The sequence below is a fragment of the Zea mays genome, chromosome 8 (assembly GCF_902167145.1).
Source record: "Zea mays cultivar B73 chromosome 8, Zm-B73-REFERENCE-NAM-5.0, whole genome shotgun sequence".
Lineage (NCBI taxonomy): Eukaryota > Viridiplantae > Streptophyta > Magnoliopsida > Poales > Poaceae > Zea > Zea mays.
Window position 1 is genome coordinate 157046952 of NC_050103.1, and position 16366 is coordinate 157063317.

Below are 16366 nucleotides of genomic sequence, written 5' to 3' on the forward strand. Positions count from 1 at the left end.
CAAAATCTTACTCATTTGTTCCTTGACTATTTGCAAAAGAACTTTGGAGAGAATTTGCAAAAACAAAACATGTGGTGCAAGCGTGGTCCAAAATGGTAAAAATATAAAGAAACAATCCATGCATATCTTATGAAAATATTTATTGGTTTAATTCTAAGTAATCTTTGCACTTACATTATGCAAACTAGTTCAATTATGCACTTCTATATTTGCTTTGGTTTGTGTTGGCATCAATCACCAAAAAGGGGGAGATTGAAAGGGAAATAGGCTTACACCTTTTCCCATATTGATTTTGGTGGTTGAATTGCCCAACACAAATAATCGGACTAACTAGTTTGCTCTAGTCTATAAGTTTTACAGGTGCCAAAGGTTCACAATAAGCCAATAAAAAGACCAAGAAAGGGTTCAAACAAAGAGAGCAAAAGACAACCCAAAGGCACCCTGGTCTGGCGCACCGGACAGTGTCCGGTGCACCAGGGAACTCGAAGCTGAACTTACCACCTTCGAGAAAATAGGAGGTCGCTCCACTATAATTCACCGGACTGTCCGGTGTGCCAACGGAGCAACGGCTACTTCGCGTGCAACGGTCTACTGCAACGCATTTAATGCGCGCCTGCGCGCGCAGAGGACAGAGCACGCGCAGGAGGCGCACCGGACAGTCTACAGGACCTGTCCGATGCACCACCGGACATCCCAGAGGACCCACCAGTCAGAGCTCCAACGGTCAGAACCCAACGACTGGCTAACGTGGCTGGCGCACCGGACTGTCCGGTGCGCCATGCGACAGCAGCCTTACAATGGCCACTTTTGGTGGTTAGGGCTATAAATACCCCAACCACCCCACATTCAATGGCATCCAAGTTTTCCACCTTCAACACATTACAAGAGCTATAGCATTCAACTCTAGACACAACCAAAGAGATCAAATCCTCTCCCAAGTCCGGAATCACTCCAAATCAAATAGTGACTAGAGAGAGCGACATTTGTGTTCATTTGAGCTCTTGCACTTGGATTGCTTCTTTTCATTCTCATTCTTCTTGTGACGAACTCAATTGTAACCGAGGCAAGAGACACCAATTGTGTGGTAGTCCTTGCGGGAACTTTGTGTTCCGTTTGATTGAGAAGAGAAGCTCACTCGGTCTAAGTGACTGTTTGAGAGAGGGAAAGGGTTGAAAGAGACCCGGTCTTTGTGACCACCTCAACAGGGAGTAGGTTTGCAAGAACCGAACCTCGGTAAAACAAATCCTTGTGTCTCACACTTTATTTGCTCACGATTTGTTTTTCGCCCTCTCTCTCGGACTCGTTTACATTTCTAACGCTAACCAGGCTTGTAGTTGTGCTTAAGTTCATAAATTTCATATTCACCATATTCACCCCCCTCTAGGCGAGTTTCAGGCCTCGACCGCCATGGGTGGGGCTTTGCCCCGACAACGGTTCCCGGGATGGTAGGTCGAATCCGGGCGGGACAGACACCGCGACGTACGCTGCAACATCAGTGGGGGCCACCTCTGGGTTCTCCACGAGCGTTGAGGTGTCCCCAGCTGAGGTGACCATGAGGCACTCCTAGGCCCAGTCATGGTTGATCCTGCTTGATGGGGAAACAAGTATGTCTTCTAACCCCGATGGAATAAGGTCGCAGAACGAGCCCTAGACGGGGCCTAGCATCCCCACGATCTTGGCGAAAGCGGGCTGCGGCGCGCGCTGCAGCCCGTCACCACCTCTTGGGGGACCAAACCGATGAAGTCAAGGCTTTCGATGACGTCGAGTGAATCGCTTGTGAAGGGAGCCAGGGCTTCTGGGGCCCCGTCCATTGTTTCCTTGCTACTGGCAACGAAGTCAAGACTCCCAAAACGGATGGTCGTTCCGGGGATCTAAACCCTGTCAACATGGTTGCCAGCCATCCAGAGCTTGAAGAACTTCATCATGAAACACGCAAGCCCCCTACCTAGCACCAATTGTCGGTGTTTTGAAGCTCACTCCGATAAGTAAATTTATTGTGCACGTTCCGGGCTCTGGACGATGTGCGTGGTGGGCGCAAGATTTATACTGGTTCGGACAGAACGTCCATACTTCCAGTTATTGGCGGCTCGCACTACCGACAACATTGATGATCAAAGCTCATAGTAGGTGTTACAAGCAGGCAAGCGAGGGAGGAGAGGCTCCCAAGTCTCTTATCGTGGTCAAGGTGGAACTAAGGGTTACAAGGTGGAGTATTAGCTATGTCTAGGCTTGTTGGCGGGACTCCGGCCTCTAGGTCCTCATCGGTGTGTCCTCCTCCTGTTTGTCGGTCCTTCTAGGCATCTTCTTGCCTGGGTCCGCCCATGTGCTTGCGTGCGTCTGCCCATTCGGGGATCTGGGCATCCTCTCGTTCGCCTGGGGGATAACCCCTTCCTTTATAGGCCAAGGGAGGGGTCGTCTAGCGTGGCTTTCTTGGGAAGAAGTCACCAAGCGACGGTGAACCAAGCGTCCTTCCATGGGGTGAAGCCACGTGTGCTCGTGGGCCCTAGGTTCACTTGACTGTCTTGTATTCTTTATGGCAAATGACGTGGGGCAGCGTGGGGCTCGAGCGCCATCATTTGGGCTACGTAGACCCATGGTCTTCGTAGAGTAGGGCTCGGTGCGGCTAGTTGTGTTGTGCCCTGCAACGGTTTGCGCACTCAGGCCTAGTCCCGATTGGTCACGAGTGTGCCGTAGTCCAAGAGGTTCGTAGGTCATAAGTGCATGACAGCTCGAGGGGTTCGTAGATCATGAGTGGGAGGCAGACCGAAGCCTTCGCCGTGGCTCGTCGCCAGGCGCAGTTAATGCGACCAGTCACTTATGACGGGTCGGTCTCGGACTAGGCACATGATCCACTCGAGTGGTTTCCCTTCGGCGTGCCCGGTCCCCTGTCAGGTTTCGCCACGCCCGTCCCTGGGCTCGGTGTCGTGTGGTTCGTTCGAGGGAGGGTGCCTCCAGGGTAGATGTTATCTATCTCCTCTAGCTGACCAGCAGGCCCCAAATACTAGAGGCCTTTCCCTATGGACTCTTTTATCTTCCACCACACGTAATCTCCACGATAATCAGATTCTCTCCACAACTAGATTCTCCTCACAACCTGATTATCAGAAAAGCTCCTCAGAAAAAAGATGAACTATGGATAATAATAATTTTAAAATAACAATATAACCATAAGCAAGATCTTTGTAAATGATGTATAAAAACCGTAATAATATACGAACAACTAATTATTAAGGTGTTTGATTTGAGGAATAAGTTAGTCTATTATCTTTTCAATTCTCACTTTTTTGTTTGATTTGCAGGATAAAATAAGTTGATCTATCACCACCTCGTTTCTCACGAAGAAATGTGGTCATCCCACCAAATTTGAGAAATGATCTCACCTTATCTTGGAGGGTTTGAATTCCCAAACCAAACACCCCGTGAATATGTTATATGTCTACTTGCGTCCTTCTATTTTTATCTATACTGTAGCCGTGTTTGGTTACGCAGGATTATCGTAATCTGATAAAGTTTATCTGCTATTGATCCAAACAGTTTGGATTCTTTGTCTTGAATAGTGTGCTGCAACAAAGAATCTCCATGGAGTATTAACCTTACGTTGAATTTTGTTGGATACTGTACACGGTACAAATTTTGAAAATCTCCGGGTTCCCAAACGCCACCTTTGTTGATTGTGAGATCAGATGAGGAATGTCCTGAGACGTTGGCGCATCATGTGTTGGTGAAGGTTAGAGGAGAGGAAGATCTCTGAGTAAGAAGAAACACCACAATAGAAAAATCAGTTGTCTCCACAAAACGCTCGGACTCGTATAGCCGGTCCTTCTCTCTGCGTTCTCCCTTGGGCTCCCACGTCCGCCTAACAAGCCGCCATTCTCCCCTCCGTCTGGAGAGAAAGAGAGATTCACCTCTCTTCCCAGGGCCGCCAGACGCAAGAAGAACTTCTAACGGAGGTATGGCCTAATCGATTGGTTGATTTAATCCGGCATTGTCCTTCCCTGGTCGAATTCTCGAGGCGTTCACTTACCGACCATAGTTTTGGATGCCGAATACGTATAGGGTTCGTTGTTGGCTCGAACGTGGGGATAATGTGACCCATTCAGATATTGGAATTAATCCTGTATGTATTAGTATTAAACTAACATCATTATCCACCTTAGAAATAGTGTTGCATGTGGCCACGCGGATCAAAGGCTGACATTGAGCAGAAAAAGAGAGCGTTCGGCTAAGGAGGTTCATCTTTTGAGTGACCTTTCCTTTTTCTGCCCACCGAGGGCCTGCTAACAATGTTTTTGCTTCTACATAAACATGCTTTTTAATTCGTATTTTAATTGAAAGGCAGAGCTTCTGCCGAAGCTTCTTAAAAATGATAGGGTTGAATTGTGTTGTTTTGGTGATGATTAATTGTGTATAAACATTCGTGAATTGTCGTGCTTTGTTAAATCCTGTGAAACAGAAAAAAATTGGAATTAATAGCCAAGAAGTTGCACTCCAAAGAAGATCTATGAGCTAGTTTTCCTCAATCCTAATCTAGTTAAATCACGAATCAGTACCTGATGAATTACATTGGTATTTTCTAGTTACTTTATTTTGTACATTGAGTGCGTTTCATTAAGAGCAGTTGGCCAAACTTATATAGTCCTACAAAAAGAAATAAACAAAGGGTACCGACAAACAGAAACAGGCTAGGCCAAAAAATAAATTAGCAGGTTAATGCGTGGCTGAAGCAAGACTCCCTGGGGAGGAGTCACAAGTAAAGCCTCTGTCAGGATTCGAACTCGAGATCTCTAATTTTAATACCATGTTAGAGTGGACATATTAACCAGTTCAACCTAAAAAATTAAGCTGTTAGGAGAAGGTAGACAATACACTTATACACTGCTCGTTCTAGATTCTCTAACATGTTAGCAGCATGAGGAATCAGAGCGACAACAACGTGATTTGAGGATGTTTTCGTGGTAGGGAAGCCACAAGTAGATCATCGAGGATGCATCTAGCCATGGAACCAGATGCTCATAATTGTAGCAACCTTAGTCCCGTGATTTGGCGTGGGATAGACAAGAGATTATTTTAATCCCAATCTGTAAATTTGCTTCCACCGAAAGTTGAATCCAGGACTCGGGGAGTGCTACATAAAAGCCAGTGAACTAGTCGGGTGATCCGTGTTCTTTCATGGTGGGTAATCAAATTACTTTTCTTCCAATTTAGTAAAAATACCGTATGTTATGGTTTTTCTCATACAATGATGCTATTACATAGCCTAGCATCCTTGATGTTTATTGTGAATTTGATTCAATGTAAACATATAATTGGGCTCAAACTTTAACATATAACTGACTGTTAATTTGCATTCCCACTTCTCAGTGCCATTCAACATAAAAAATTGAACGGAAACTTTCTTATTTAACTGACGCCCAATTGTTGTTACTTTGTACTCCCAGGCATACCAATTGTAATTGCCTAGAAGCATGACAAATCAACTCTAAAGACATTATTTATTGCTAACGTTTTGTACAGGTGTTGGCTTCTATCCGGTATTCCTGTTGTTTTTCTTCACAGAGATTTGATTCCCATGTTCCCCTAGATATTTCTTTGCAAACATATTTCGGTAGTGCTATGCATGAGTGGCTAATTATTGTGAAAGGACATGAGTTTCATGGTATGGGCAAACCTTTCCTCCAAAAAAACAGTATGTGCAAACTGCTAGATTGTCGACAAAAGTTTGGTGGGAACCATGTAACTAATCCATAGTTTGGGGAATTGCAACATCTCTTTCACCTTTTGCTACAATTTTCCATTTCTTTTATCACCAAATGGTTTGTCATCAACTTAGCGTAATGGTTAAGGCTTCCGAGTGGCATCTCCAGGTCCTGGGTTCGATTCCCCTCGGGGGCGAATTTCTGGCTTGGTTAAAAAATCCCCTCGCTGTGCCCTGCCCGCTCCCGGGTTACGTCCTGCGCGCCACCCTCCGGCTGGGCCGTTGCAGAGTGGGCGGTGACGGCCCGCTAGTGATGGGGGGCCAGGGTTCGGGGATTTTCTCGGCCGGGACCATGTTTCGGTCTCTTCTTAATATAATACCGGGAGGGCGGTCTTTCCCTCCCCGGCCGAGTTTTCTATTTCTGTGATGCATTAATAATGACATATGAAAAGCTTCATTTTTTAAAATTTTTTATTCTTGTGTTTGCAGTTGTGGATGAAAAGAGCTGACAGTAGGATGTTGACTTGTAGCTGTTTAGATGACACCGGATGAAAATGTATGGCTATAAACATGACTATGAATATATGATATTTTGTTTCACTTTCTTATTAATCGCACATGTGGCAAAACTCTTGTGATACCACATTTGTGTTTCATTTTCTGAAGGCCCTTATTACTCTAAAGAAAGGTAGCAAGCTTATCAAGTATAGCCGGAAAGGAAAACCCAAGATCCGTTCTTTCAGACTTTCTAGTGTAAGTTCATAGGCTCGTTCCTGTGATCTTGAAATGATTTTGTTTGACTTGTGGGATGTAGCTTATTCTTGAACTGAATTATGTGTGAAGATTTGAAGTAAAACATGCATGGTAAAGGGAAAATAACAAAAGAAGGAAATTAATAGCTAAAGAAAAGATGTGCCATATATAAGCAATTTAGTATAGATGCTAAAAAGTCTATATAGGCTGTTAATGGAGGAGTAAAGTGCTTAATATGTGCCATTTGTTCAATGTACACGTCTCTTGCAATATGGATAGGAATAATCTTGACATGCAGACATTGGCATTTCACTTTATGAAGTTTGTATCTATAAAATCTGATTACCAATATATTTGAGAGAATATATATGCTGAGTCATATGCATATATGCCAATTGCCTGACATCGGGATGTTGTGCTTGACACTGTTTGCTTCACCCTCCTTGTTACAGGACGAAACAGCATTAATTTGGTATTCTCACAAAAAGGAAAAGTTCCTCAGACTGTCCTCTGTCTCTAAAGTCATTCCTGGGCAGAGAACTGTAAGTTTACTGTTATCTGTGTTAAATAACAATAATTTTCTTGCTGGTATAACCATACCGGCAGTAGATATTAAAAGAAGAGCCTGTATATTGCAATAAAAACTCTATTACAGTTTAGCTGACATTTTCCTTCGAGAAAATGAAAATTTAAATCTAAGTCCTACCATGTTTATCTCTTGATCAGGCTGTTTTTAGGAGGTTTCTACGCCCTGAGAAGGACTATCTATCATTTTCACTCATATACAAGAACGGCCAACGTTCCCTTGATCTGGTAAAGATAAATTTGTGAGCTTATAACCTATACTAAATAGATTAGAGCGATGATAGAATAATATAATGATGACAGTTGTAGCGTTGATTTCTTTCTTTCTATCTATATAGGTTTGCAAGGATCAAGTTGAAGTTGAAGTTTGGTTTTCAGCACTCGAGGCATTAATAAGTTCGTGCCATAGAAATTCTTCAGTTGATGAACACAAGGATAGAGTATCATTTTCTGATGTGAGTTTGTGTTCCTAAGCAATTCTCTTTTTCTTCCCTAAGCAGTTTGACGTGGTGGTGCGGTTGTGCCCGCTGCTTTGGCCTAGAGTGTGAAAGTGCCTCTAGCGTAATGGTTAAGGCTTCCGAGTAGCATCTCCAGGTCCTGGGTGCGATCCCTCTCGGGGGCGAATTTCTGGCTTTGTTAAAAAAATCCCCCCGTTGTGCCCTACCGTTCTCGAGTTACGTCCTGCGTGTCACCCTTCGACTGGGCCAATGTAGAGTGGACGATGACGGCCCGCTAGTGATGGAGGGTTAAGGTTCAGAGATTTTCTCGGCTGAACCATGTTTCGGTTCTTTTCTTGATATAATACCAGGAAGACGGTCTTTCCCTCCTCGACCGAGTTTTTTTTTCTTTGGCTTAGAGCCATCCTGTAAATACCACTCTTCTCTTAACCTTTCGAATAAAAAAGAATATGTTAAGAGGTAGGATTGATTTTTAGACATAATTATTTATACACACATTTAATGTTAATATAATCTTTAATTTCCCAGAGTTACACTTGGAGATTATTTTTACTGAAACGAAATAGGTACTTTGCATGTTTGAAGTTTAAAGTTTGAGATCGATAGTCCGCTCTATGTTTGTGCCTCGAGTTTTCCTGTGAAGAATGAGCATCCATGCTTCGACGTTTCTACCCTGTAGCTATCCATCATAGCCCAGTTTTTATGAGCTTGAGATTTGTATGTATCTTTTATTTGATTTATGAAATGCAATAGTACTGTCATCTAATTTGTGGTTTTGCTTTCCAGGATGTATCATATTATCGAGATGGACATCCGTATGATTCAACACTAGATATTGCTTCAAGTATATCACGTAGTTTTAACACAGCAGATTATTGCCGAGGCAGTTCTTTTAGTTTCAGAAGATCAGATGCTGGATCTGATCGTGCAAATATGATAAGAACTAGTGGTGCAGATAGTACTCGACTTAGTATTTCCAGTGCCCCTAGCTCTTCCAGTCAGGGTTCTGGAACAGATGACATAGAATCCCTTGGTGATGTCTATGTATGGGGTGAAGTTTGGACTGATGCGGCCCCATCAGATGGACACACAAGCTCGTCTTGCTCAAAAGTAGACGTTTTGATCCCGAAGCCTTTAGAATCAGATGTCGTCTTAGATGTTAATCAGATAGTATGTGGTTCAAGGCATGTTGCTCTTACTACCAGGCAAGGGGAGGTGTTTACATGGGGCGAGGAACTTGGTGGGCGCCTTGGTCATGGAACTGATACAGATATTAGTCGTCCCAAGCTTGTTGAGTCACTATCCGTGACCATAGTTGATTTTATTTCATGCGGAGAGTTCCATACCTGTGCTATATCTGCTTCTGGTGATCTGTTCAACTGGGGGGATGGCTCTTACCGTGCTGGATTGCTTGGATACGACACTGGGGCTAGCCATTGGCTTCCAAAGCGTGTCTCAGGGCCCTTGGAGGGGCTTCAGGTACTGTCTGTTGCATGTGGCTCGTGGCATTCAGCTCTGATCACATCAACTGGAAGACTTTACACATTTGGTGACGGAAAATTCGGTGCTCTTGGGCATGGAAACCGTGAAAGCGCTGCGTACCCAAAAGAAGTGGAAGCCTTGAATGGATTTAGAACTGTCAAAGTTGCATGCGGAGTCTGGCATTCTGCAGCAATTGTGGAGGCCTCTGTTCAGACAGGCATGAATGTGGTGTCTAAGAAGCTGTATACGTGGGGTGATGGAGATAAGAATCGTTTAGGCCAAGGGGACAAAGAAGCTAGGCTGATTCCTACCTGTCTTCAAGCTCTTCTTGAGCACAATTTTCATCAGCTGGGATGTGGACAGAACATGACTGTTGCCCTTGCTACATCCGGTCATGTGTATACCATGGGTAGTTCTGACAATGGTCAGCTCGGAAATCCAAAATCTGATGGTAAACATCCTTGCCTTGTCAAAGACAAACTAGCTAACGAGTTGGTTGAGGAGATCTCATGTGGAGCCGCCCATGTTGCAGTTCTAACGTCAAGAAGCGAAGTATACACGTGGGGACTGGGTGCCAATGGAAGACTTGGTCATGGTGACCTCAACGACAAGAAGACACCAACTATTGTCGAAGCACTTAAAGATCGGCATGTCAAAAGTATATCATGCGGCTCAAACTTCACAACATGTATCTGCATACATAGGTGGGTGTCAGGTGCAGATCAGTCTGTTTGCACAGGTTGTAGGCAGGCATTTGGTTTCACGAGGAAGAGACATAATTGCTACAACTGTGGGCTAGTACACTGCCATGCTTGCAGTTCAAGAAAAGTGCTCAAGGCTGCTCTGGCACCAACTCCTGGCAAGCCGCATCGTGTATGTGATTCATGTTTCCTGAAACTGAAGAATGCAGACACCAGCAGCAGCAATGCGAACAGAAGAAATGCCGCTACTCGTCGCTCTACGGACAGCAGAGAAAAACCAGAAATAAGGCCTCCCAGGCTTGTGGCAACACCGTCAGCAGAGCCAGGCAAGTACATGGAGGTAAAAGCATCTAAGAGCGATATGAAACCTGCAGATTCGATCATGAAGGCATCACAAGCTTCGGCTCTACTGCAGTTCAAAGATCTTGGTTTTGGTGCCCAATTTGGTGGGCTTCAGCCTATGGGAATGCCACCGGCATTAGCTATGTCACCTGCGATACCGGCATTTTCTTTGGCACCTCCATCTCCATATACAAAGAAAATGAAATCACCTCCTACTTCTGCTATCCCCCAGAGCTCTAAAGTCGATGTTGATCACTTGCAGAAGTCAAATGACTTGCTGAATCAGGAAGTTCTGAAATTGCAATCTCAGGCAAGTACGGTGCTGTATTGTACTTTCTAATTTGTCACGTTTAGCTTCTTTGTCAAAGTATTATGTCTTCAACAGGTTGAGGATTTGAAACAAAAGTGCGAAGCACAGCACGAGCAGCTTCAGAAATCAGATAAAAAAGCTAAGTCAGTTGCCTCTATGGCCACTGAAGAATCCTCGAAACGTAATGCTGCCGTGGAGTTTGTTAAATTTCTTGATAATGAGGTACTGTAAAGACTTTCATGTGCTTCATGAAATAAGCTTGTGTTTCATATCCTTGATATTATTTTTGAACAAAATATCCTTGATATTATAAATTTACATAAGACAGTTTAATGTGAAAGATAGTGTTTCCATTCATGAAATCCTTTTTAATAAGTTGATATGAATTTAAAATGTCATTCCGGTTTGATGATTGGATATCAATGGTTTTATGTTGCTGTGTACACACATATTAATCTACTACTCTTCTGCAGCTCAAGGGTATTGCAGATAAACTTCCTGTTGACGTTGCCGACAGCTTGAAAGCTTTGCAAATGCGAACACAGTCACTACTGAGGGAACAATCAGGTCACCCCTTAGAGCTCGTGAATCCAATGGAACGTGATCATCTTCACCTGTCCAGTGGTGGAAGTGGAAGATATGATTTGGTCACTCATAAGTCAGGAGGTGTAGGTTACCTGACAATGTCTCAAGATGGCAGTTCTGCCAGTGGCTCAGCCATGTCCATCACGAGTGAATCCCCATCCCATCGTTTCATGGAAAACAGTTCAAAGGCCCATGGTGATTTTGCCCCGAAGCAGGGTACCCATGGAGAGGTCCAGTTAATTGAGCAGTTTGAACCTGGCGTATATGTGACACTTATCCAACTAAAGGACGGTACCAAAGTATTCAAGCGGGTCCGATTCAGGTACCCTTTCCCCCTTCATTGAAGTATAAATTCTGAACCTGAAATTACTATTGTTTTACCTTAACCTTCACTGAAGACTGAAATTTGTTTGTTCGGACAGCAAGAGGAGATTCGCAGAGAATCAGGCTGAAGAATGGTGGAGGGAAAACCAAGAGCGGGTCTTCAAGAAATACAGCCACCCAACTCATGCACCACATGGAAACACAACTTCTCACGAGGAAGAGCATCATTCATGATCTCCAAATCAGGTCCACACAGGTCGTCATGTAGGAGGTTTATCACGCGAAATAGGGTAACACAGGACTTATTATTGTTTTGTTCATTATTTTCTTGTAAATTGTAGATTACTGTTGCCCTTTTTTTGTTCCTTTTACCCTGTTCAACCCCCTTCTGACAAAGGTATTCATTTCCAAAGCCAACTAAATTGAGGTTCACCTGGTTTGCTCTAGGTTATTGGTCTTTTTAATTACGGCCGACAGCTGGTTGTTGGTGTTATGAAATATTTGAAATAGATAATCAGATTTAAGATGCCTTAACTATCTAAAAACATATTTGTTAGGAAATAAAATAGATACAAAGATTTACGTGGAAAAATCCCCTACAATATGGAGGAGCAAACAACCACGAGGAAACAGATCCACTATCAGCGACAGAGTACAAGTTATAGGGAGAGCCTATATTTAAGGCGTACTGGAAAGTATATTCTAAGGGATATTCCAAATATATAAAAGGAATTAGAGTCATATTCCAACAAATCTCCCATTAACTCTAAATCTATAGAACTATTTCCCAAACACCTCTAGGATGCTAAATTTGAATATTAACCAAGTCTAAGGAATCATTAGATTTGGAACTGGAGCACGACTTCGTATCATCAAAATAAGCTCTCTTCTGGAACACAATAGAAACTACTTTAGTATCAACTATTGAACATTGCAAGTAATAGAGATTATTCAAACGGTTGCCCTTCAAGATAATACGATTGCCACGAGAAACCTTAAGAATACCATCAATACCAGCAAAATTGAATCCCATTGCTTCTAAAGTGCTCAAAAAATAAGATTTCTCTTCAATTTTGGAACAAAATGGACATCGATAAGTTTCTTAATACTGCCATCATGAACTTGGATATAAATAGAGCCGATTTCAATAATCTCACATGTGGATCCATCTTCAATAACAACCTCACCAGCATGAGACTGAATATAATCGGAAAACCAATCTCTATGCGAACAAATGTGAAAAGTGCAAGCGGAATCGAGAACCCAAGAAGAGCACTTTTCAATTGAGGCAACAAACAAATCTTCTCCACTATCCAAAGTTTCAACAAAAATGGCTTCAGCTGAAGACTTATCTAATTCTTTTTTCTTTCTCTCCTCTTTATTTCTCACTTTGGGGCACTGAAAAATACGATGAGTATTTTTTTTGCAATAACAACAATAAAGGTTGGATTTATGATCTCCAGATCCCCGAACAATTAAACCTTCACCTTTGGGTTCAGAACGAGAATCAACACCAAATTTTTCCTTAGACAACAAATTTGACTTAACATTCTCAAAGGTAAGTATAGAAAAGCAATGAAAAAATTGTCAAAGCTAATCATGGACCATTATTATTTACAAGCAGCATTACATGTACATTGAAAATAAGGAATGATAAATAAAGAAAGTTGATTTTGTTGATTGCAAGTAACTAGACCACCAAAATTAAATTTTGAAGTGCTAGGATGTCTTACCTGTCATGAATAGTTAGCCCACTTTGGTTTCTACTCTCAATACTGCTTATACATCCACAAAACGTACTAACGACATCCTGAATTAAACTTTAACGATGCAACAATGAATTCTCAGTACATTCTTTAAATGCTTCTTTATTGGACTCATAAATAGAAGGATTTTTTTCCAAAATGTGGTTTTTGTTCGATTTGTCCCTTGTGTAGAATCTGTATTGACATTCAACCATGCTGAAACAAGAAGCATGTCTTCATTATCATTGAAGTTCTTACCTTTTTGCTAATGTGTTGTCTTATATGAGGGGGTATTGTCCACCATAGGGGGTGTTTATTGTAACTCAATTGGTATATTGTAGATATCTTTATAAGTTTATACTCCATTCATTAGATTTGTGTAATAAGAACTGTCTCCTTCCATCCCTACAAAATCATAAAAAAATCATTACTATGGCTACAAAAGCGGTAATTTTTGCAGACATGGCGAAGAACAATAACGATCAAACAGGAGAAGTGGACCGGAGACGACGATGAAGCAAGGAGGTGAGACGAGGAACCATAGCTGGACGACGACGATGTGGTATGCTGGTCGTGGTCACAATGGAGATCTAGACGACAAGTTGGAGTCACGGTAGTGCTGCGGGTTGAGGTTGTCACCTTCCAGGACGGTGGTCTGAGGTCGCGATAGTGGATGGCAAGTCGTGGTTGTTGCAGCAATCGGGTCGAGGCCATGCCAACCTCCAAGACGGTGGTTCGAGATCGCGGCTCTAGACAACGTCGGGGTCACAACAACGCTAAGGGTCGAGGTCACATCGTCCTCCTGGCCAGTGGTCCGAGGTTACGGTGGAGCTTTGTCGCAGTAGGTACTCGAGGTCGTGGGCTCATAGTGGCTTTGATGAATTCGCTGATGCGCTGTTGGGGGAGGAAAAGACAGGCGGATGTAGATGGAGGAAATGAGCGAAAAATTGTTTGTGCTATGTTTTTTGTTGTAGAAATGGCGCACAAGTGTATTTCGGGAGTAGCTCTAGGTTCCTAAACGTAGGGAGAAAATTGGGTTGGGTAGGAGCTTTGTAAATTTACCAAATAGGTTTTACACAACTGTTGGAGAGGTGTTTGTTTGTAACAGCTTCCTAAATCTATGATTTAGGAAGTTGTTTTCATAACTATTGGAGTTGCTCTAATGGATTTGAGGAAAGGAGAGGAAGACAAACAACCTCCACCCGGATTTGAGGCTAACCATCAAACGGAAAATATGGAGGAAACAGTAGGGAAGATAGGCAAAATACGCAATTCACGATTAACATCTCTAGATGCCAAATCTTCAAATTGGCCACCATTATAATGCCAGTTTGACAATTACATCGTTGGTGGTGCCAAATCTTTGAAACCCGTTGATGGCGATGCCATTATTGCAAAAATCTTTAGAGAGGGGGAGAGCAGGTAGGTCGTTGGGTGAACCAAAGTAGAAAAGACAGGGCAAACCTTAAACACAATCATGGATGTAGAAATTCGGGTGGGCCTCGAATCGAGTAGGCCTGGTCGCTAGATGCTACCTGTGCCTCATGCATGCAGCGTGTTTGAGCCAGGAGTCTAGAGATTGTTTAGTAGCCCCTCCGTTCCAAAATAGTATTCATTTTAGAGTGTTAATAGATTCATACAATATTTGATGTATGTGTATTACATATGTGTCTAGATTCATTGTCATCCATTTGAATATGGACACAAAAATAAAGAGATAAAACGAACAATATACTAGAACAGAGGGAGTACCAAACATCTTTGTGACTCACGAGTATGAGAAAAAGAAGTTCAGATGCCATGCAAATTAACAAGAAAACAGACTTCACACAAAAAAAGTTTGTTTTGCTCAAACCAACATCAAGACTATTTAAATATAAATATGAGCATGATATTTATTGTTTTGCTCACCCATTTTATATTATGTGTCCGTCAAACTTGATTGTTATAAATTTGAAACTTACTGCTCACTTCTTAACAACCAACTTCGAAGATTGTGAACAATATCTTTATCTTTGCTCAAAATCATGATTTTGTAGGATTCAGATCTTCGAAGCAGGTCTTCGCCCATGAGAGGCTACTGTTAGGGATTTCACCTTGGATGAATGTGGCCCTAGATATTTCAGAGTTGATTAACAAGCAATCTTTGTTTTACATTTGTTTTTAATTAGGACCGACTTTGCAATTGAGCAAAGCAGTAGGAGTGATAAGAAAGAACAAACAAATATCTTATTTTACCCAAGCACTAAGACCATATGCAAAGATCAAACCTGTTCGGTTAACTTCGCTCCTTGTCCGAAAGCTTCACTAACAAAGGCTCTACTTGAAACTTCAGGACTTATGAAGTTTCACAAACAAAGACTATAACAAATGACCCTATTTTCATAAGGACTGTGATATTCTGGACCAAGGCTTAATAGAATTAATAGAGTACTCATATCAATAAGGTTGTCGGCGTTTCGAGACCGGGGGGTCCCTAAGCCGACGAGTGAGTGTGCCGCGTGCCCCAGCCCAGATGGGTCGAGCGCGTGGGCGAGCGCGAAGGGGGGAAGCGAGGTGGCCGGAGACGGGCGTGAGAGAGGTGGAAATCCCGCGACCTTCGTGTTCGTCCCGCGCCCAGGTCGGGTGCGCTTGCAGTAGGGGGTTACAAGCGTCCACGCGGGTGAGGGAAGCGAGCGGCCCCAAGAGAGCGCCTGTCTCGTCCTCGTCCCCGCGCGGCCAACCCTTTCTAAGAAGGCCCTGGTCCTTCCTTTTATAGGCGTAAGGAGAGGATCCAGGTGTACAATGGGGATGTAGCAGAGTGCTACGTGTCTAGCGGAGGGAGAGCTAGCGCCCTAAGTACATGCCAATGTGGCAGCCGGAGAGATCTTGGCACCCTGCTAGTGTGATGTCGTGGCTGTCGGAGGAGCAATGGAGCCTGGCGGAGGGACAGCTGTCGGAGCGGTCGGGTCCTTGCTGACGTCCCCCTGCTTCCGTAAGGGAGCTGAGAGCCACCGTCTTCAAAGGGCTTGCGGGGCGCCATCATTGCCTATCTGGCGGAGCTAGCCAGATGGGACACCGGTCTTGTTCTCTGCGGCCCGAGTCGGCTCGGGGTAGGGTGATGATGGCGCTTCCTGTTGACGTGGCGGGCCTGTGCCCTAGGTCGGGCGACGTGGAGGTTCCTCCGAAGCCGAGGTCGAGTCTGTCTTCCATGGCCGAGGCCGAGCCCGAGCCCCTGGGTCGGGCGAGGCGGAGGTTGTTCGGCAGAGGCCAGGGCGGAGTCCGAGCCCTAGGGTCGGGCGAAGCGGAGTTCGTCGTCTTCTGGGGCTGATGTGACACCCCAGTGTCACCTAGGGTTTCTCTTAAAAAGCCAAACCAAGAACCATTATTTCATGTGAATCAAAGTA

General features: G+C 43.7%; 1 protein-coding gene across 2 annotated transcripts; it reads left to right on the forward strand.

Moving 5' to 3' along the window:
* Positions 1–3588: 3588 nt before the first annotated feature.
* LOC100273718 (putative regulator of chromosome condensation (RCC1) family protein) lies at positions 3589–14025 on the forward strand. 2 transcript variants are annotated; one of them, XR_556707.3, is made up of 11 exons: positions 3589–3950; positions 6185–6251; positions 6362–6448; positions 6901–6990; positions 7175–7261; positions 7372–7488; positions 8278–10326; positions 10402–10548; positions 10800–11233; positions 11334–11525; positions 13441–14025. XR_556707.3 is itself a non-coding variant. In NM_001360301.1 (10 exons), exons 2-10 carry the CDS (start codon positions 6234–6236, stop codon positions 11467–11469), a joined length of 3165 nt encoding a protein of 1054 aa, NP_001347230.1. In that variant the 5' UTR covers positions 3703–3950; positions 6185–6233; the 3' UTR covers positions 11470–11666. The 2 variants fall into 2 exon arrangements, 1 of the variants encoding a protein (NP_001347230.1); NM_001360301.1 differs by lacking the exon at positions 13441–14025 and having other exon boundaries at positions 3703–3950; positions 11334–11666.
* The last annotated feature ends 2341 nt before the right edge of the window (positions 14026–16366 follow it).